We start from the raw sequence: 20,922 nt of genomic DNA, 5'->3' as shown, positions 1-20,922 counted from the left end.
TTGCTTAGATTTCTAGATGAGATGAGAAATAAACTACTTACTATCTGATTATACCATTGCTGTAACCATTAATAGCATCTGGTCTGATATATCTGCTGCCTAATTTATACTGTTAGCCTGCTAGCTTACGTAAGCTAATTTAGTTTAACGTTCGGCCTTTGCTTATGTCATACCGTAGTGTTAAACGAAAATTCAAAACTGTGCAACTCACCGAGTGGTTAGTGGTGTTCGTTGATTATTAAAAGCAAATATATCGGCGCAATGTATGATTTTCAGCCGTCTTATTTGCTATTGTGGAACTATATATTCAGACACCTCACAATCGCTCAATATTTGAACCTGAAGCATAGACGGTAGCGCAGTAATATCAACGTGCAATGAGTCTTCCAAAAGAAATCAATGGGATTTTACAAAATGGCAAATAAAACACGACAGAAACTGTTTTTCGCTATGCTACTTGTTTTGGAACATCAACAAACACCAATAACCACTTGGTGAGTTGCACAGTTTTGAAAACGAACGTTAAGGGTTGTTTTAGGACATGTTTGAGTAGCCTACAGTATGCCTGTTGGCAGCCACTCTGAGTAGTCAAAGGCGATTCAAAACGAGTCAGAAAGGTCGAGACAGGACCAATCGTCAAAATTTCGGTGTCCACCACTGTAGTTCATCCAAAACAAACCAGAAAAGGGACTCAAAGTGCTAAATACCGGAATTGTCCTTTAACCAAAGATTCCTGAGTGTTACGCTCATTTTTAAAAGATGCATTTAATCCAAAGTCATGTCTAGTGAGACAGCTCTTTTTGTAGCGAGGGAGGCAGCAGGCAGCCGTCTTCCGTTTAGAACAGACCCAGTGTGTGTGTGTGACCCAGTGTGCTCTGAGTTCCTCCTGTGTGTGTGTATGTGTGTGTGTGTGTGTGTGTGTGTGTGATTTCCCTCAGTGCTTCGCTCTGCTCTGTGCTCCTCCTGTGTGTGTGTGTGTGTGTGTGTGTGTGTGTGTGTGTGTGTGTGTGATACCTTGAGTCTGATCTCCCTCAGTGCTTCGCTCTGCTCTGCGCTCCTCCTGCGGTGGCTCTCCTCCTGCTCTTGCGCCTCCTTCAGCTGCTCCTCGCTCCTCCGCAGCGCCTCCCCGAGGGGCTCCAGCTCCCGCACGCGCCTCCGCACCCCCTCCACCTCCCGCTCGCCCTCCGCACGCAACCCCCGCACCTCCCGCTCACGCGCCTCCAGCCTCGCCTGATACTCCTCCGACTCCTCACGCGTCTTCTGCACCTGAGGAGGAGGAGGAGGAGGAGAGGGGAGGAAGACAGGAGAGGAGGAGGACGAGAGGGAGCAGAGGAGAGAAGGAAGAGAGGGAGGAGGAGGAGAGGGAGGAGGTGAGGAGAGGAGGAGGAGGAAGAAAAGAGGAGGAGATTTTTTATGGTGAAAATTAGTAAAGGTTTTTGGAAAACATCAAAGTCTGTATTTCCTTAAGGAAGATTATCTTCATATGTATGCATTGCATGCTCTATACCAGGGTTATTCAATTAACCTTCAGCGAGGTCCAGTTATGGAAAATTTCCTCAAGCAAAGGTCCGGAGCATCATGATGTTTAACATGCGTGTATAAGTATTTATATATATGTATATCTCTATACATACATACATACATACATACATACATACATGCATATATTGGGGAGAAAAACTGAGTAGCCTTGGCTATTTTTAAGATCTTAACATGAACTTAAAATAAAATTTGAGCTGAGACAAGGATGGATATTCCACAGCTGGTTTCTTTAACCCATCAATCAGCAAGTTTAATTTTATTTATTTATTTTTTGTTGACCCGAAATCCTGGAAACCCAGGAACATCACATTGTTGGGCAGTGAATGGATGTAGGCCTAACTAGATTGTGGTGGATCAATCATATTGCCCTCTTAAATCATAAAATATTCTCAGTGGTCTCAGTTCACTGTTGAATGGGTAGGCCTTGCCAACCCTATGCTTGCTCAAAATATATGCTTTGTCTAGTAGAGGTGCTTTTAAAAATCGCCTGTCTCAGAATATGTAGAAGAGTCGGTCCAAGGCAATTCTACGCAAAACTGTCACACATCCATAACGCCAACACAATGCCATGGTAACCTATTTAGTTGGCGTTATGGACGTGACAGTTTTGCGTGGTATTGCCCGCATATATAAAGCTCTGTTCTCGCTGTCTAGCTTTCTCCTCTTTGAGCAATCATATTATTATTATTATTATTATTATTTTCAAAGATTTGAAAATAACTTACTTATCGGTACTGTAGCCTAACTTAGATATCCATCTGATTGTTTCTCGTGCCGTCTCCTCTCCTCGCTCGTTTCAGGCTATCAGTGAGTCTCTTCACCATAGTAACTTTACCTTACTGACTCGACTCTATCAGAATGCACAGATTTCACTGGCTGAGTAGCAGCAAGCGAAATGATGGTTCATGAAGCTACTGAAGTAAATGCTGTTATCCTTACCAACGAAACATTTAGCGCAGCTTTGAAATCTTACGTGAAAATCTAAATTAGGCTATTATGGTCCGGGTCCGGATAGGATCACGTCAGGGTCCGGACTCGCGGACCGCGGTCGGCCATTTGACAACCTCTGCTCTATACCATCTTTGTGTTTAACAACTTAAATGTCTCTTGAATGTAAATATTATAAACGGGGCAAAGAAAGGACCAGTTCAGCAATGCTATGCACTATGCACCACTTGTCCAGGGTTAGTTCACTGTTGTCCAACCTGAGTCTTGTAGCCGTCCACTAGGTTCTCAAAGTCCCTGATGGTGCTCTTCAGCTGTTGGAGCTCGGACTGCGACGCACTGAGCCTGTCCTCCGTCCCAGAGAGGGTGGTCTACAAGCATGAGTTTGAACACGCACGCACACGAACACATACACACGCACACAAACACGAACACATACATACATACACACACACACACACACACACACACACACACACACACCGTTTTGAGTTTTAACTAAACAACTGCATTGCACACCGTTTAATACGGTCCACATATAGATCCTTATATATCATGCCTAAATGATTTCAAACACTAAACTAACACATGATAACACTAAACTAAGCTTCATCATTATCGGTCAGCAGAACATGCAGCTGCTGTCCTTTGGCTAGTGAGTCAGTGGGCACCACTGATATGGAAACCTAGCAGGAGTATAGACTGGAAGTGTAAATATTAGATGTGTCTGATGTAATGAATGTAGATTAATCAACTTAGTGTATCTCACCTAACAAGTTTAAAAACTGGTGGTGTTAGTATGAGTGCTGTAATGAAAGTAGATTAATCACTTAATGTGTGTACCCTAACAAGTGTAAAGACTGGCAGTTTTAGTGTGTAACCTAACTAGTGTAAAGACTGGCAGTTTTAGTGTGTAACCTAACTAGTGTAAAGACTGGCAGTTTTAGTGTGTAACCTAACTAGTGTAAAGACTGGTGGTGTTAGTGTGAGTGCTGACCCTGAGTCTCTGGTTTTCCAGGCGGGTGGAGGAGGACTCAGATGTAAGGCGATGGAGGCGGTCCAGTAGGCCCTCCTTCTCCAGACGGAACTTATCCCCAGCTGTCTGCAGCTCGTCTGTCAGCTCAGTCACACGGCTGGAGGAGGACAAGGATACACACACACACGCACGCACGCACACACAGGCCGGCACACACACACACACACACACACAAGCACACACGCACGCACGCACGCACAGGCCCGCACACACACATACACACACACACACACACACAAGCGCGCACACACACACACACACACACACACATATTACAGGCCCCACGTTTTGCCAACTGTTTCCATCAGAAAAAATAAGTATAAGTATATATACTCTTTTGATCCCCTGAGGGAAATTTGGTCTCTGCATTTATCCCAATCCGTGAATTAGTGAAACAGACACAGAACACAGTGTACACAGTGCACTCAGTGAGGTGAAGCACACACTAATCCCGGCACAGTGAGCTGCCTGCATCAACAGTGGCGCTCGGGGAGCAGTGAGGGGTTAGGTGCCTTGCTCAAGGGCACTTCAGCCGTGCTTACTGGTCGGGGTTCGAACCGGCAACCCTCCAGTCCGAAGTGCTAACCAGTAGGCCACGGCTGCCCTTAAATATAAATATAAACAGCAGATAAATATATACACAGGACACAAACAATCTTCTCTTCAGCGGTTTATCTGATCAGCTGATCAAGCAGAACAGGAAATGTACTAGGGCTGTCAATCGATTAAAAAAATTAATCTAATTAATTACATACTCTGTGATTAATTAATCTAAATTAATCGCATGTATAATTTTTGCTGTGAAAGTATTTTAAATATTTAAATTCAAATGAATCATTGAATAATCAGCATTAGTGACATTAAAGTTCAAAAACTCTTTTATTATTATTTTCACTTTTCAAACAATTGCCATGATAATCTATGATATGACCTAATATGCTGAGGAAATAAATTCAAAAGTGCTTTGGGAAGAAGTTTTTTTTTCACATACAAGGCATTTCAGGCCACAGATATAACCTAGGGGACATAATGAAAATAAATTAACACTCCCCTTAATGTCAACACTTATTTCTTTGCATTGATGTGCGACTATAGAGTTGATGAACTCTGGTGATATGCAAATTCCTTGCTGCAGACATTGCAGAGGACTTTATTTTCAACACTTTATTTTTTTATCAACACCATCAGGTCGTTTTTTAAAAGTAAATGTTCCAATCAATGATCCAGGCAGCACATTTTCTTCTCTCTCCTTCATTTTACAGTCTAATTTTTACTGACTAGAACGGCTCGGGGTCAAAGGTCATACGGAATCGATTAATCTGCACTAATTGTTTTAATCAGTTATTTTTTCTCAAATTAATTAATTGAAATTAATCAGTTATTTTGACAGCCCTAAAATGTACACAAAACAACACAGTTACAATTCCTCTGTTATGATGCCGAGCACATGTCAAGACCTCTCTAAGGTGCAACATTTGAACTTGAATAATCTCAACACAGCGGTCATTCCTCAAATCCATCATGACCTGTAGGGACCCCTGACCCCTGACCCCTGCCCTGGGCACTCACGTCTTGAGGGCGATGAGCTCCAGGTCCTGCTGCTTCCTCTCCCTGAGCTCCTTGGTGTGGCGTGAGCGCAGCTCCTCTGCGCTGGACAGGGCGTCGGCCAGCTGGGCCTCCTGGGAAGGGACACCAAACAGGATATGACATATCAACACCAACTACTGCAGTGTGGCTCACGCCAGGGACACCAAACAGGATATGACATATCAACACCAACTACTGCAGCTGCCAGGGACACCAAACAGGATATGACATATCAACACCAACTACTGCAGCGTGGCTCACGCAGATGGACGTCATAGTGTGCTACAAATGGTTGTTTGTGTCTTGTTCTTATTGTCCGTGTTTGACTATTGGTTGGTGCTTTCTTGGCTATTTCTCTCACAGAGATTTTAATCGCAAAAAAGTGTTTTACCTGATTAAATCAAGGATATACTGTATATGATCTGTAGAGAGCTCAGGTATTACCTTAGTTTACTAGTAAGTTTAAACTTCTTTTACTAAAGAAGCAAAGAGATGACATGCTTCAGGAATATTGTATTGTTCCGCTAAATTTCATGATTCCTTAATTAATTTAATTCCTAAATTTTATGATTCTTTAGGTCAGCGATTCTAATCCCATACACTTTTGCCAAATTCAGAAAGTTACTCATTACACAAGGCATGGGTGTAATTTGATTGGCTGTTGAGCTCAAATATCAACAAAGCAAAACTATATCACAGCCTCCATCTTTTTTGCCTTTAGTTGGACAGGACAGTGGAGAGTGACAAGAAGCAAGTGGGAGAGAGAGTGATGGGGTGGGATTGGGAAATGACTGCAGGTCGGATTCGAACCTGGGACCCCATGGGCACTCGGACCCGTATATGGTACGGGCGCTGTAGCCTGCTGCGCCACAGCGCCCCCACAGCCTCCATCTTTAACCACAAAGATCCCAGCAGGTATGTTCCATCAGCTGCAGCCATCATGTGAGCAGGTCTAGCACCCCCTAGTGGAGCTGCAGTGATGTCACCTCACCGTCTCCTGCAGCTGGGTGGCGAGCCGGGAGGCATGGCCCTCACTCTGCTCCGCCCTCTGCCTCTGTGATTGGCCGGCCTGGCGCAACGCTTCCTGGTCCACCTCTTGGTGGCGCTGTAGCTCCCGGATCTGCTCCTGGAGAGCCTGCATCTCTGCCCGCTGCTGCTGCAGGGTGGCCTCCATCGCCTAACACACACACACACGCACACACACACACACACACACACACACACACACGCGCACACACACACACACACACACACACACACACACACACACACACACACACGAACAGAACACACACACAAACAGAAAACACACACAGAGTCAGACTGATGGACAGACAAGACGAGGAGAGCAGGACAGAAACATAGAAAAAAATAAAAGGGAAGAAATGATAAAAAAAAGACAAATATGGCTGGGGTTTTCCCTGCATAACAGCTGTCAGGCAACTGTAGTCCCCAATCTAGCAGTATGCAGGTCCTAATGTGATCCAGTATCCTGGATCCAAATAATCATGTAGGAAGACTGACATGGTGACCCCTCTACTTTGATTAAAAATCTGAAGTAAGTTGGAACGGTAGTTTTTAACTTATCAAGTCTTTAACTTGTGTACTGTTTTGGCCGTTGGGTTCCAGGGTTGTTGCCATATGGTGCAGATGTAAACAGCAGGGGAGGTAAGAGTAGCCTTAGAGGTTGTGTTAGGTAAGAGTAGCCTTAGAGGTTGTGTTAGGTAAGAGTAGCCTTAGAGGTTGTGTTAGGTAAGAGTAGGCCTTAGAGGTTGTGTTAGGTAAGAGTAGCCTTAGAGGTGGTCTGAGGTAAGAGTAGCCTTAGAGGTTTTGTAAGGTAAGAGTAGGCCTTAGAGGTTGTGTTAGGTAAGAGTAGCCTTAGAGGTTGTGTTAGGTAAGAGTAGGCCTTAGAGGTTGTGTTAGGTAAGAGTAGGCCTTAGAGGTTGTGTTAGGTAAGAGTAGGCCTTAGAGGTTGTGTTAGGTAAGAGTAGCCTTAGAGGTTGTGTTAGGTAAGAGTAGGCCTTAGAGGTTGTGTTAGGTAAGAGTAGGCCTTAGAGGTTGTGGTAGGGCCTTGCCTCAATCTGTGCTCCCAGCTGGTTGTTCTCGGCCTCCTTCTTGCGTAGCTGCTTCTGCAGGTGGCCGTGGGTCGTCTCCAGAGCCTTGGACAGGTATCTGGAGCTTTTAGCAAGGTCCTGGGAAAGACCACAAAACAACAGAAAATTAAGACAATGAAAAAAGAATAATGTACATTTTAAATAAAACAATAAAATAATGTATGAAGTGTAAAGCAACCCTCAATGTCTGCCTCGTTATCAGTTAGTAATGTTCAGGTTGAGATGTGCTGTGAGATGTTCAGGCTGAGATGTGCTGTGAGATGTGAGATGTTCTGTGAGATGTTCTATGAGATGTGATGTGAGATGTGCTGTGAGATGTGACATGTGCTGTGAGATGTGATGTGAGATGTGCTGTGAGATGTGCTGTGAGATGTTCTGTGTGCTGTGAGATGTGCTGTGAGATGTACCTTCTCCCCTTCCAGGTTTTCTGCTTTCTGAATGGCCTCTCTCATCTTGGTGCTGAGTTTAGCCTCCAGCCTCTATGAAAACAAAGGGTCAAAAGGTCAGTCACATAAATATCAGCCCAACGCATCATACACACTAAACACTCACTATGGAAACCAGTACTCTTAAACTACAAATTTCTGTTATGATAATTCCCATGTTCCACTGACAATCTTTCTTTGGAGGGATGTGGGGAGTCTTGGGAAGACCCATTTTCATATTTAAATTTCTTTACAGTAAATGTTACGCTCGCGTTGCGTCTCCTGCAACAATTAGCTTCCACTATAATCAATGGAAGTAGCTACACCAGATGAGATAGCAGCACGTATGTTCGAAAAAAACAGACCATTCTTCTAAAATGGATTTTACGCGTTGCGAACAGAACGCTTCAGTTACACACGCCTGGTGTAGCTTCCCTGTAAGATAGCACGTGTACTGGACTCACCATCTTCTCAGCTTCAGACTCAGCCAGTCTCTTCAGGAGCACCTCCCTCTCATCCATCTCCCGCATCGCGTCCGTCTGCCAAACCCAACAAAACAAAACTTACATGACAACAACACTGGAGGCTTACATAACAAAATAATGCTCATAGCATAGCCAAACTAACTATTATCAATGAATACAACAGAATTGTTTGTTAATATATTTGATGCATGTATGCAGAAAGTCTGTATCTCAATATGTATCAATGTGTACCTGTGTATTAATGTACAGTGTGTGTGTGTGTGTGTGTGTGTGTGTGTGTGTGTGTGTGTGTGTGTGTACACTACTACTCTGTGCTGTGTGAACACCTCTCGGCCATGCTGATCACGTAGGAGTTGCCGGAGGGCGCGGTTGGTGTTCTCGAACGCCTCCAGCTTCTTGACCAGCACCTCGTGCTGCTTTCCCAGCAGGGCGGCGTCTGGCCTGGACAGCTTCTTCTCCTGCGGGGGGGATGGGGGGGCACCGAGTCAAAACAACGACAGTGACTACTGGTCTCCGTCTGTGGGTTTGCTTTGCACCACAGACGAAAGCCCAAGCTGACCAAGTGCTGAACACAGAGTGACTGACTGACTGACTGAGGCTGCAATCACAGTGACATGCACATGCATGAAATGCAAGGTGCTCAAAGTAGTAAAAAATAGATAAACTGTTGAGGTTGTGTATTTTTTTTTTTTTGAAAATGGATCATTGTTTGCACACCGATCTTAGCCAAGTCAAGGAGCTAGTAGTATACAAAAAATGACAGAAAATATGTCAATCAAATGATTTACTGTACGTACACACCGCCGCCGACTTGAGCTTCCAAAGGAGCTCGGGTCGCCCTGTCAAGGACGCTTGTCAAAAAAGTACAGGGAAGCTTTCAACGCTTTGGCCGCTCTAACGTGGTAGCATTCTACGTTCGATCATGTTCTATCTTACTACTTTATTTAAAGGCCGTCTATTCCAATTGGTTGCTGGTCGTTGGTCGCTGAACCACATCACAGCTCATTACCATAAAGTTGACTTACTTTCAACTTTCTGCTTGACGCTCAAGTCGCCCAAAACGCGACGCCGACGGATTTGCTGACTGATTTGGGAAGCTCAAATCGGCGGCGGTGTGTATGTACAGTTAGGAGCCGAAATGCTCTCACCTGCTTCATCAAATGATTTAGGAGCCGAAATGCTCTCACCTGCTTCAGCTGACTGACCAGATCCCGCAGAGCTGCCACCTGCTTGGCCGCTGCCTCTCCGTCGATCTCGGCCTCCACCAGGGTCCTGAGCAGGACGTCGATGTCACCCTGCCCAGCCCTTCCCTGCGCTCCACCCTCGGCCCTGGGACAGCGAAGAAGCAGAGAGCTCAGATCACTACTCAGCCCACAGCTAAGCTAACGTTAGCCCTGCATGCTAGATTCATAACAATGCTGCTTTAACACAACCCACGACCAAAGTCCTCTCTGCCCTCGGACCTGGTGAAACAGCACTATTAGGGATGACCCCACTCACACACTCTCTCATGCTGGTTAGATGATAATTATAGCAGAACAGAAGGCCAAGATTCTTGCAATTAACACACACACACAAATAAATGGGACTGATCACACGAATAAGCCCCCGTTCTGGCTACTGTTTCCTTTTGGCCAAATGTTATATAGTATAACTACATATATATATATATATATATATATATATATATATATATATATATATATATACTGCAATGTTTACTCATGTTTTTTTTTTTTTTTTTTATTTTATTGAACCATTTTCAATAAGAAATAAATTACTCAGAAATTTGTTATGGGGCAATGAATAGAAATAACTCATTCTTAGCCCATATGCAACAGTGGCCATTTACCAATCAAGGTTTCATACGTGTTTGTCCAATGCAAAACCTGTCCTAACCAAATACAACAGTCATATTTTCTTCAGATATATTGCAATCTTGTCGAGACTGATTAGGCCATGATCGAGACCGATTAGGCGACGTGGTCACTAACTACTATGGGTTTTTACAGGCCCATTTCAGATATGGAAGGTAAATATCCACTGGAATATTTCTCTAAGGGTCTTTTACATATTGACAAACGTTGAGAACATGTATAGGCCTGTTAATGGTGAAAATAAGTGGCTTATTTCAACATAGGTTGGTCTTAAACATGGCGCCCATGATTTGAGTTGTCCAAACTCTATATACCGTATAGACGGGTTTCCCATTTACCAACAAAACTTGATGCGCGCGCAGCCGTGGGGCAGAAGACGCTTGGTGGCCGTCCACAACGTTAACCTTAAACGTTAAAACTTAACCTAAATAGTCGGCTGCTGTAAGCTACAATCGGAATTTCTTGTATACCCCTGTTGTCTCAATGATAATAACATCTCATTGTGTTCTGCTCTGGTTCAGTGGCCTTCAACATTTGGCCAAAAGGACACTATGTTATGTTATATATGTTATGTAGGGCTGTCAAAATAACTGATTAATTTCGATTAATTAATTTGAGAAAAAATAACTGATTAAAAAAATGAGTGCAGATTAATCGATTCCTTATGACCTTTGACCCCGAGCCGTTCTAGTCAGTAAAAATTAGACTGTAAAATGAAGGAGAGAGAAGAAAATGTGTTGCCTGGATCATTGATTGGAACATTTACTTTTAAAAAATGGCCTGATGGTGTTGATAAAAAATAAAGTGTTGAAAATAAAGTCCTCTGCAATGTCTGCAGCAAGGAATTTGCATATCACCGGAGTTCACTCTATAGTCGCACATCAATGCAAAGAAATAAGTGTTGACATTGAGGGGAGTGTTAATTAATTTTCATTGTGTCCCCTAGGTTATATCTGTGGCCTGAAATGCCTTGTATGTGAAAAAAAAAAAACTTCTTCCCGAAGCACATTTGAATTTATTTCCTCAGCATATTAGGTCATATTATAGATTATTATGGCAATTATTTGAACAGTGAAAATAATAATAAAAGAGTTTTTAAACTTTAATGTCACTAATGCTGATTATTCCATGATTCATTTGAATTTAAATATTTAAAATACCTTCACAGCAAAAATTATATACGATTAATTTATATTAATAATATGTAACATATATAACATAACATATATAACATAACATAGTGTCCTTTTGGCCAAATGTTGAAGGCCACTGAACCAGAGTAAAACACAAGTCTGACAGGATGGGTGTGTCAGATCACCATACGTAATGAGCCCCTACTGCATCTTTAAAATAAGCTGTTATTGTGCAGCATGGGGGTTTCTGTTCCGCAGATCTCTCTCCACTTCAAATGGTGCTCTGCATCCTCCTACTACACACATACATATCTGCTCTCTTAACCTGAACAAAACTACTGCCATCACAATCCTGCAGTCTGGAGCATGCTTGTGTCGTATCTTCACCACGTATGCCTCGCTTGCTCCCCCACCTGTTATACGCCTCTTATCGCACGCACACACACACACACACACACACACGCGCACACACCATGGTTGTGTCTGATGGTCATGCATGTTTCGCTCCCCTACCTGTAGTGTTCTGCATCCTCCTACACACACACACACACACACACACACACACACACACACACACACACACACACACACACACACCATGGTTGTGTCTGATGGTCATGCATGTTTCGCTCCCCTACCTGTAGTGTTCTGCATCCTCCTACACACACACACACACACACACGCCATGGTTGTGTCTGATGGTTTCGCTCCCCCACCTGCTGTGTGCTGCGTCCTCCTGCATCTGCTCCAGGGAGCGCCTCAGGTCTGTGTTGGCCCTCCTGGACTCCTGCAGCTCCTTACTGGCCTCGGCCAGTTGCTCCTCCTGCACGCCGATCAGGCGCTGACAGGTGTCCAGGTGCTCCGACTGGCGCTCCAAGAGATGCCTCTTCTCCTGCAGCTTCACCTGAGACAGAGAGACGCCATTTTACATCTTCAAAATACTATTTCACCAGAACAGTACTGTACCTCATACTCTCATGTACAGATCATACACACACACACATTTTAGATGTGAGAACACAAGCACGTTTTTAAATCATTAGACGAGAACTATTCACAAATGTCTGTGGTTTTCTCCAAGCAAGCGTTCATGCAATAGTTTGCCAGTAGAGTATGGGCTGCAAATCAGAGGTGCCTACCCTGACATACTGACACACTGGCATTGCAAGTTAAACCACACAGCTACAAAACCACCCAATTAGCCCAGTCGGTAGAGCATGAGACTCTTAATCTCAGGGTCGTGGGTTCGAGCCCCACGTTGGGCAGCCGTGGCCTACTGGTTAGCACTTTGGACTTCGGACTACTGGTTCGAACTCCGACCAGTAGGAACGGCTGATGTGCCCTTGAGCAAGGCACCTAACCCCTCACTGCTCCCCGAGTGCCGCTGTTGTTGCAGGCAGATCACTGCGCCGGGATTAGTGTGTGCTTCACCTCACTGTGTGTTCACTGTGTGCCGAGTGTGTTTCACTAATTCACGGATTGGGATAAATGCAGAGACCAAATTACCCTCACAGGATCAAAAGACTATATATACTTATACTTAGATGCAGACCTTTCTCATCAGTGGATCACCCTCTGACATGAGCGAGTCCGCCCTCCGGTCATATTTGCTCCTGCTGTCACATCGCCCCTCCTCCCCTTGGTCATCTCTGGACAGGTCGGCTAGCTTCAGCGGAGAGGAGCCTGCGTCGGACTGGGGAACAGGAGTGATCTCCAAACAGTGGGAAGAACCCTGCAAGGTGTCAGTCAGGGATGCATGACAGCCACATTCACAGCAGGGCCAGTCATGGCTTGTAGGGTGAAAGGGAGCAAAACATGACCAGACACAATACACAGACCTACCTCCCACTTGTACTGATCCCGAGGGGCGGTGCTCTTCCCGGGCGGTATCCAGGGAACCTTGGCCCTTACCTTAGCAGTGGCCCGTAGAATCCCCGGCCTTTCATTCTATTAAACATGGACATGTATACCGTAATGGGTGCATGACATTGTATGGATATACGGATAGGCTGTAATATGAGCGCCAATGACACAGATTTACATAGCTGACAACTGAAGCGGTCTGTTTATAAATATCATGTCTCACCTGGACCAACTGGGAGGCAGTGCAACTTTGACCCCTCTTCAGGTGAACATGCAAGGCGGTCGATTCGGGAACATGGACGTGAATGGGTGGCGAGTGGGAACGTGTCTTCATCCCTGTTTTTTTTTTTATACTGGCAACTCTGTAACGTTAGTATCGCATGAAAGGATCACTGTTTTAACCGACGTGCTAATGCAGCACGTTTTCAACAGCAAATTTACGTATCGACTGAATCAAGCACAGATTCATCGATCTAACTGACCTCACCCGTAAGCTTTACCGTTATAGCTACCGTGTTAGGATAAGTTCCGCTATCTGCATTATATTATTAGCTTGCCTTTGAAGCATAGACAGTAATAGATAGCTTTGAAGCCGTGATTGCTAACCAACGTTAGCGAACCAAGTTATCACGGGTCGTCTACAGAAGACTTCGTCAGCTTTGTTCATTACTTTTTGGATTCGTTTCACGCTAACATTACTAACTAAATAAACGTACGAGACATTCTTAATCCGTATTCACGGAAAAATCCGACAGTTATCTGAAAAACAGTATTCATTTAGCTAACGTAGCATACTGTAGCTGCAATGTTTACTAACGACTGATTTGATTGCTCCTGTTGCGTCCCAAGCCACGCTTGCTTCGCGTTTATTGGTCGGTTCAAACTTCTTCCTGCAGCTGTTGCCGTTGGCTACGGGACGTTGCCTTGGTAACGGTAGTACATCTAGAACATCTAGGTAGCGTCTAGAAATTATGGCCATCCTGGATTATTTTTTGCCTATAAAAAATATTAATGCATTACAATCTGGAATCACACAACATTTTTAGCAACTTCATCAACAATCTTTGAAGGCTAAGTTGTTTGTTGGTCTGTATCTTTGGCATGTTAACAGAGGTCTGTTAGAACCAGACTGTCTATGGACAGTCTGTGGTTAGAATAGACAGCCTCGTCCACTCGTACCAAAACGATCTTTTACATAAGATACATCTAGAAATTCTGTCACAGCGATTTTACTGAGAAGTGCACTTGAAAACGCTCTTATTTATATCGTTTTTCTCACAGACTAGTGGTCATGGTGTGGCGATGACGGAGCATTTTGGGGCAGCCGTGGCCTACTGGTTAGCACTTCGGACTTCCGGAGGGTTGCCGGTTCGAACCCCGACCAGTAGGCACGGCTGAAGTGCCCTTGAGCAAGGCACCTAGCCCCTCACTGCTCCCCGAGCGCCGCTGTTGATGCACGCAGCTCACTGCGCCGGGATTAGTGTGTGTGCCTCACCTCACTGTGTTGTGTGCCGAGTGTGTTTCACTAATTCACGGATTAGGATAAATGCAGAGACCAAATTTCCCTCACGGTATCAAAAGAGTACTTAGATACTTATACTTACTTATACCACATATTTCATAAGCAATGCATACTCACTGTGTTTTCATGTTTTTTTATTTTTCATTTTTATTGAACCATTTTCAATAAGAAATAAATTACTCAGAAATTTGTTATGGGGCAATGAATAGAAATAACTCATTCTTAGCCCATATGCAACAGTGGCCATTTACCAATCAAGGTTTCATACGTGTTTGTCCAATGCAAAACCTGTCCTAACCAAATACAACAGTCATATTTTCTTCAGATATGTTGTGTCAGGAGCCATATCATTCACATGACACCAGTCTTCTGAGTTATACATTTTGAGTTCTGACTTCCAAAATTAGAGGTAGACATGGATAAAAATACAGAATAACTTATGACGGTAAGTGTTACTAAATGGAATTTGCTTTGAAACAATGGAAGAGAATCACTGAAGAAAGCAAAGCCAACAAAAATATAGATTGTTAAAGAAAACCCATACACGTTTAGCCTTCCTCCTTGCATAATGCATGAAATCAATCTATTCCTAACCTTGCCTCTAGAAACTAAAGAAACCGTTACGTTTCACTAACAAAAACTGCAATCTTGTCAATCCTCAGAGAAAAAAATAGTAGTAAAATCATTTGCATTCCTCAAGAACGCCAAGACTGGTCAGGGCTAATTCTCCACTAGGCGCAGGCTGACATGAAGTGCTTAGATTACCCTTTGAAAGGCCAGGCTATGAACTGGAGTTGTGTTTGCCACAGATAAATGTATAAACTCTGACTGATTTTGGGCACATAAGAACCTCTGGAATACACATTGCATAATGCATAGCAATCACAGATGAACAGATCCGATCATATTTAGATGCATCAGTTTTTACCAATTAAATTATTGTTCATGTTTTTCCTTACATTATGTCTAAATTGTATCTTTTTTTGAAGGCGGCGAGCAGCTTCCAAAGCTAGCCACTGAAGGCTCCTTGTGCTGGGTGGCCTTCTCCATGCGCCGGTACCACGGCTTGACCTTGGTGTTCTCCATCATGTCGTCAAACGCCTGAAGCCCCTCCATCACTCTCAGCACGCCGAACACGGCCTGCAAGACACACACAACACACAGCAGATAACGCATAATGCACGGTAGGCATGCATTATTAATGTCATGTCCACACATCATTTTGCATCTGACTATATAGCTCCATTTCCTTGCTTTGCTGAAGTCATGGTGCCGCTGTAACCCTTTAGTGAAACACTCCCTCAGGTCTCCCAGAGACAGAAGTTATCGTTCTCTCAGCCAGCAGGCTTCTGATCTTACTGTGGGCTACACAAAATGGAACACCACAGGCCACTGTATTTCCCTGTAGTCCTCTAGAACCTGGTTCCGAGGCGGTCACGTGGTTTTCAGCACAAAAACTCATTTTATTCTTTTCATGGAGAGCACTGCTCTATGCTGTTCTATGGTGCTTTCTGCCTCTTAGTTGCGCACGCATGTTTTCGTGACGCTGCATAGAAATCCATGTATACGGCCCTGTTCACAGTGGCACACACATGCCCTCTAGTGGCATCAGTAAGTACTGAAGTGAAACCAGGGGGAAAAGGCACAACTCCATACAACAGGAATGCCAATCAAACTCCTTCCAGCTGTGGACCACTTTACCTAATTTGTAGTTAACCAAGGGCCAAATAATACCAACAGCATAACCCATGACACCCATACGGAGACAGAAGAACACCCATCATAAGAACCCCCATCATACGAACACCCATACGGACCCCCGTCATAAGAACCCCCCCATCATAAGAACACCCATACGGACACCCCTCATAAGAACACCCCTCATAAGAACACCCATACAGACCCCCATCATAAGAACACCCATACGGACCCCCATCATAATACCAACCATATGGACCCCCCATCATCAAAAAGAAACCGGCTTCTGTTCATGTCGATTTGTTTACTTTATCAAATTATAGGGTTGCAACAATTAATCGATTGATCAATTGGAGACTAATTGAACTCTGGACCAAAATAAATGTTGTGCTGTTTGACAGTGGAAACAATACATAATCCAAGGAGGTCCAATGAAATATGGCGTACAAATAAGTGTGATTTTGTTTTGGCCAAGTAGTGTGCATGTATATACCAATGGAAACGGAGGTCACCCCCTCCTGAAATAGCCAACTATGCTGAAAAGGCTTGGCTGGATAGGGCTTCACAGACAGCCTTACCTGGGAGCGTTTCATTATAAGATACCAAGCGAGTCAACAACCACAAAAGCACATTAATGAGACAGTGGAACACTATTCCTAGGAGCTGAACAGTATTCCTAGGAGCTGTCAACCGTCTTACCAGATCTGCGAGGTTGGGCTCACCCCCTCCCATAAACTTCCTCTGTTTGCCGATGGCTGCCACCCAGTCATTCACAGCCTTGTAAAGGTCCTGCCTCACGTCGTTCTGCAGGTTGTGTCTGTGAAAGGGACGGTCATGGATGTTCTCATGTTATACTGACATTCAAACCGGACAGACAGCCTGAGCCTATCCAGGAGTACTGCAACAGTGATATTATTATACATCCATTCATTTCTAGGTAGAAATGGATCAAACATTAACATAATGTGACACCAGTGAGGGAAAAAAAAGACTATGGCATCTATCATGATATGATTTACTGGGACACACACACACACACACACACACGATGACACTCACTTATTTTTGAGTCTCTTTGAGATGAGCCACATGGCGCCAGCTCCTACATACTTGGCAAAGAAGCCCTCAAAGGTGCCAAACTTGCCCTCGCGCACAATGTAGTCGAAGGACGCCAAGGCCTCGCCAGGCGTACGGTAGACGTTGGGGGAGATGAGGTGGACGAGCCAGTCATCAGCCCACTTGCGCCATTTCATCTCCTCTCTGTGGGGCACAGCATAGGCGCTCAGACAGACCACACTGACGCCAGTGGCACCTTACAGTCACTACACATCAATGCCTGTTTTTTTATACAACACACACACACACAATTGCAGATCATATCAATCAAATCAATCATTTTTTTGTATTGCACCTTTCGTACAGAATAGCAATTGAAGGTGTACAGTATATACACTGTACACCTTAGAAACAAGCAAGGCACAGTGGAGTGGCAGAATTAAAATTCTATTGACATAATCTTTATCTTCAATTTAAAGGTCTATGACAAAACAGTAGCCTAGTAATTTGAACATATATGTTGCTCCCTTTTCACACAATCTGGCAGACCTTTAACCGCAACGAGGAGCAAACAAACGACTGCTGTTACATTCTATGATGTATTTATGTTTTCTGGGATGACTGCTAGGTGATCATTTGGCCTAGCAGCTCATTTGGCTTAGCAGATAGCCATGTTTAGCCAAAGTGACGTGCAGATGCATTTAAACATTTATAACCTCTAGCCTACTCACTGCACACTGTAAGCTCACAGATGTGCATTCACAGTTTTGACTCATGAAGACATAAATTATTACTAGCAGGCCGACAAAAGATAGCAGATTTCCGTACTTCCTTGCCCCCTTGTCTGGGTACAGTGTCTCCTCCTCTCCACCGGTCACCATGATCCAGTACTTGTTGTTGAACTCCACCACCTCCTTTCCACTGTCGTTCCTCGTCGTCATCTCTGGGTAGCACTCGAGGATTTGAGGAATCGTTTTCTCCCTATAAACAGTGTTTAAAACAAACAAACAATTTGGGACCATTATGGGATCGGTTATGTAACAAACATGTAGCTGTTTGCACCAGATACATTATTCTCACCTGCTGACTAAGAAGGTCTTCAGAGAACTAATAATGACGGATGAATCGTTCAGTTGCTGGTGGGTAGAAGACAGTAAAGTATGAAACTACTGCTCTTCCAGACTCTACAAGGCTGCTCTTCATAAGTAATTAATATGGGGTACATTACACTTAGCTGACACTTTCACCCAAAGTGACTTACAAAAAAGGGAACAATCAAGGCACAGTGCGACTAGGACATGTTAAGTGCAGCAATAAGTACTATTTGTATAGAAAAGAATGACAGTTGTAGCAAAGCTAAATCAAGGGAAAGAAGACAAGGGAAAAGTCAGGACGGGGAAGACAGGTTATGGTAAGTGGTAAGAATGGTGGTAAGAATAAGCCAGTCTAGTTGTTAGCAGTGCTAGTTGTTAGCAGTGCTAGGAGATGAGGCAGACATCCCAAATCTCCCGGAAGTTCTGGGAGTCTCCCGCATATTAACAGCGGCTCCCTGACGCCCGCAAATTAAATAAAATCTCCCGGAATCTAGAGCGAGCGATCAAGAGTGTGCACGCGAGACCAAGACTTCAAATCGCGAGTGCATCTGAGTGACAGGGGGGAGAGAGAGGGGTGGTGCGTGTGTGCCTGAGCACATCCAAGACAGCGAGCATCCTGATTGGCCTGTTTTGCTAAATCAACCAATCAGTTTTCAGTGTAGGCGGGCTTTTTATCTCTTTTCTCCCGAACTTATCAGTTCAGTGTCTCTAGGAACAAGAGCGTCATGGAGTCAGTGCCCCCCAAAAAAGGAAAATGTAAGACCCATTTCAAAGTGTACCCTGGTCTCATAAGAATAAAAAATAATGATAGGCCTAGTCTTGCACGCTGCACTGTTTCTAACAGTGACTTTAGCATTGCCCATGGCAGGTAAAATGATTGCAAAAGACATGTTGAGGTGAGTTTAACTAGTGCCAATTCATGTGCATATTATTCTATATTCAGGCCTATACATGGCTAATTGCCATGAAAAAAAACAAACTACCAAAATGTACATATTTTATTTTCACAATTTCTATCTTCATTATTTGGTGTACTGACTAGACATTGAACAAAAATATTAATCTGTATTTCAGTATCTAAATAGGCTAAAGTTTTTTTTTTTTTTTTTTTTTTTGGGGAGGTACGTAATACCTCCCTGAAATGACTTTTTGCAGGTTGGGATGTCTGGATGGAGGTACTCTCAGGTTTCACAAGATAGAGAGGGACGATAGAGGGTTACTATTGGGCTAACAGAGAAGGGTGCAGTGGGCTTGAAGATGAGGTCAACGATACGATAGAGGGTTACTATTGGGCTAACAGAGAAGGGTGTGGTGCAGTGGGCTTGAAGATGAGGTCAACGATATGCGAGGAAGACGGTTGATGTGTGAACTCGGAGTCATATAGATCTCCCAATAGACTCCTCCCTTCAGACCTCCATAGGTTTGTGGTGCGAAATATCAACATCTGCTTGTAACTGGCTGCAATAGTGTTGTGTGAGTAGGTGCACTGCACTCATTGGGTTTGTTTTCATTGCGCACACAGAGCAGCTAATGCATAGTGAGAAGATATTTGCTGAACACGACAAAAAGTGTGTTGGCTTAGAATCTCTTTCTGTTCCTTTAACTTCTAATGGTATAGCGTTGCTTTAGTACACTACACATTTTCTTTTCTTTTTTTTATACTTAATTCTTGTTTTCCGGTGTTTGTGGGACCAAGTCCTTGTTTCACAGATGTCATGTCTGACTTACCACCGAGTCGTTCACCATCAAGATGGGGACTTTTCTGTAGGTGGACCACTTAATCTCCTTCCGCATTACTGGGTTAACCTCCACAATCTCATAGGGTAGCCCATGGTAATCCAAGAACGCCCGCACTTTACTGCAGAAGGGGCAGGTTTTGTACTGGTAAAGGGTCAGTTTCACTTCTGCACTGGGTTTAAATGGCTAGGGAAATTCAGAAAAACAACAAAGCAGCCCTTAGACAAACATCAAGTGTAGTGCAAAAAAGCAACTGCAAAGCATATTGCAAAACTGTACGTTAGAACTATGATATAACCTAAATTGGGTAACTAAGATAACTGGAAAATTGGCTAACAATGACCACATTACCCAAGTTAGCTAGTAAGGTTTCAGATGGCATTCCAAAAGGTGGGGTCCAGGAAAAATACCATTAATAATCAAACCCTATAACGAATTCGGTATATTCCATGAACTTACTTGTGCCTCTTCTTCTGCAAGGTGACGCTGGAAAGTTAATTTAACAGTCTGATACAGACCTAGCCCACCACCGAGCAAGAACGCACATCCCAGCACCCTCGCGCTACGCAGATGGGTCGTAAAGAAGGGTATAGACCGGAACCCTCCAGTACCGGTTCCGTATGCTCTTTTAGATCCATTAAGAGTAATTTTCGGTACCAAGGCATAACTGTTCGCTGTCCGGCAAGCTGGTGTCTCCAATACCAGCCTGCCGACCTTACCCAGCGTTCTCACACAGGCAGCTGCCATCTTGTATTTTACATAAACTCCCATGATGCAACGTCCACGTGAGCAAGAAGGGAAAGTGGAA

At 44.0% G+C, this 20,922-nt stretch overlaps 2 protein-coding genes and 1 non-coding gene across 3 annotated transcripts in view; 1 reads left to right on the top strand and 2 right to left on the bottom strand.

The window, feature by feature from the left end:
* The window catches only part of LOC125295305 (outer dense fiber protein 2-like), a 40,086-nt gene extending 26,216 nt beyond the window's left edge, over positions 1–13,870 (bottom strand). Inside the window, 14 exon segments of the mRNA XM_048244570.1 lie at positions 1,015–1,266; positions 2,748–2,858; positions 3,485–3,620; positions 5,093–5,202; positions 6,102–6,287; positions 7,186–7,302; positions 7,632–7,703; positions 8,114–8,188; positions 8,461–8,592; positions 9,322–9,463; positions 11,861–12,048; positions 12,697–12,876; positions 12,987–13,091; positions 13,231–13,870. Of these exon segments, the coding sequence (XP_048100527.1) occupies positions 1,015–1,266; positions 2,748–2,858; positions 3,485–3,620; positions 5,093–5,202; positions 6,102–6,287; positions 7,186–7,302; positions 7,632–7,703; positions 8,114–8,188; positions 8,461–8,592; positions 9,322–9,463; positions 11,861–12,048; positions 12,697–12,876; positions 12,987–13,091; positions 13,231–13,341 (1,917 nt within the window). The 5' untranslated portion in view covers positions 13,342–13,870.
* On the top strand, positions 12,337–12,409 carry trnak-cuu. Its single transcript has one exon. It is a non-coding gene; the product is annotated as a tRNA-Lys (tRNA).
* Positions 13,871–14,646: 776 nt separating the features above from the next.
* ptgesl (prostaglandin E synthase 2-like) lies at positions 14,647–20,879 on the bottom strand. The gene is made up of 7 exons (XM_048242859.1): positions 20,574–20,879; positions 20,106–20,300; positions 18,364–18,419; positions 18,112–18,264; positions 17,287–17,487; positions 16,927–17,044; positions 14,647–15,669 (listed from the first exon to the last, which is right to left on the bottom strand). The coding sequence occupies exons 1-7, from the start codon at positions 20,859–20,861 to the stop codon at positions 15,496–15,498; spliced, it is 1,185 nt and encodes a 394-aa protein (XP_048098816.1). The 5' UTR covers positions 20,862–20,879; the 3' UTR covers positions 14,647–15,495.
* Between the last annotated feature and the right edge of the window lie 43 nt (positions 20,880–20,922).

This window comes from Alosa alosa, chromosome 5, assembly GCF_017589495.1.
Source record: "Alosa alosa isolate M-15738 ecotype Scorff River chromosome 5, AALO_Geno_1.1, whole genome shotgun sequence".
Classification (NCBI taxonomy): Eukaryota; Metazoa; Chordata; class Actinopteri; order Clupeiformes; family Clupeidae; genus Alosa; species Alosa alosa.
Note: the sequence above shows the minus strand (reverse complement) of the source record. Positions and strands in the feature narration are given on the sequence as shown.

Excerpts from the sequence above, each read along its gene's own strand:
- ptgesl (XM_048242859.1), bottom strand. The coding sequence starts at position 20,861 with ATGGCAGCTGCCTGTGTGAGAACGCTGGGTAAGGTCGGCAGGCTGGTA. Across the intron at positions 17,488-18,111 it reads CCAGACAAGGGGGCAAGGAA|AGAGGAGATGAAATGGCGCA; the intron begins GTACGGAAATCT and ends TGTGCCCCACAG. Across the intron at positions 15,670-16,926 it reads AGCCCAACCTCGCAGATCTG|GCCGTGTTCGGCGTGCTGAG; the intron begins GTAAGACGGTTG and ends TGTGTCTTGCAG.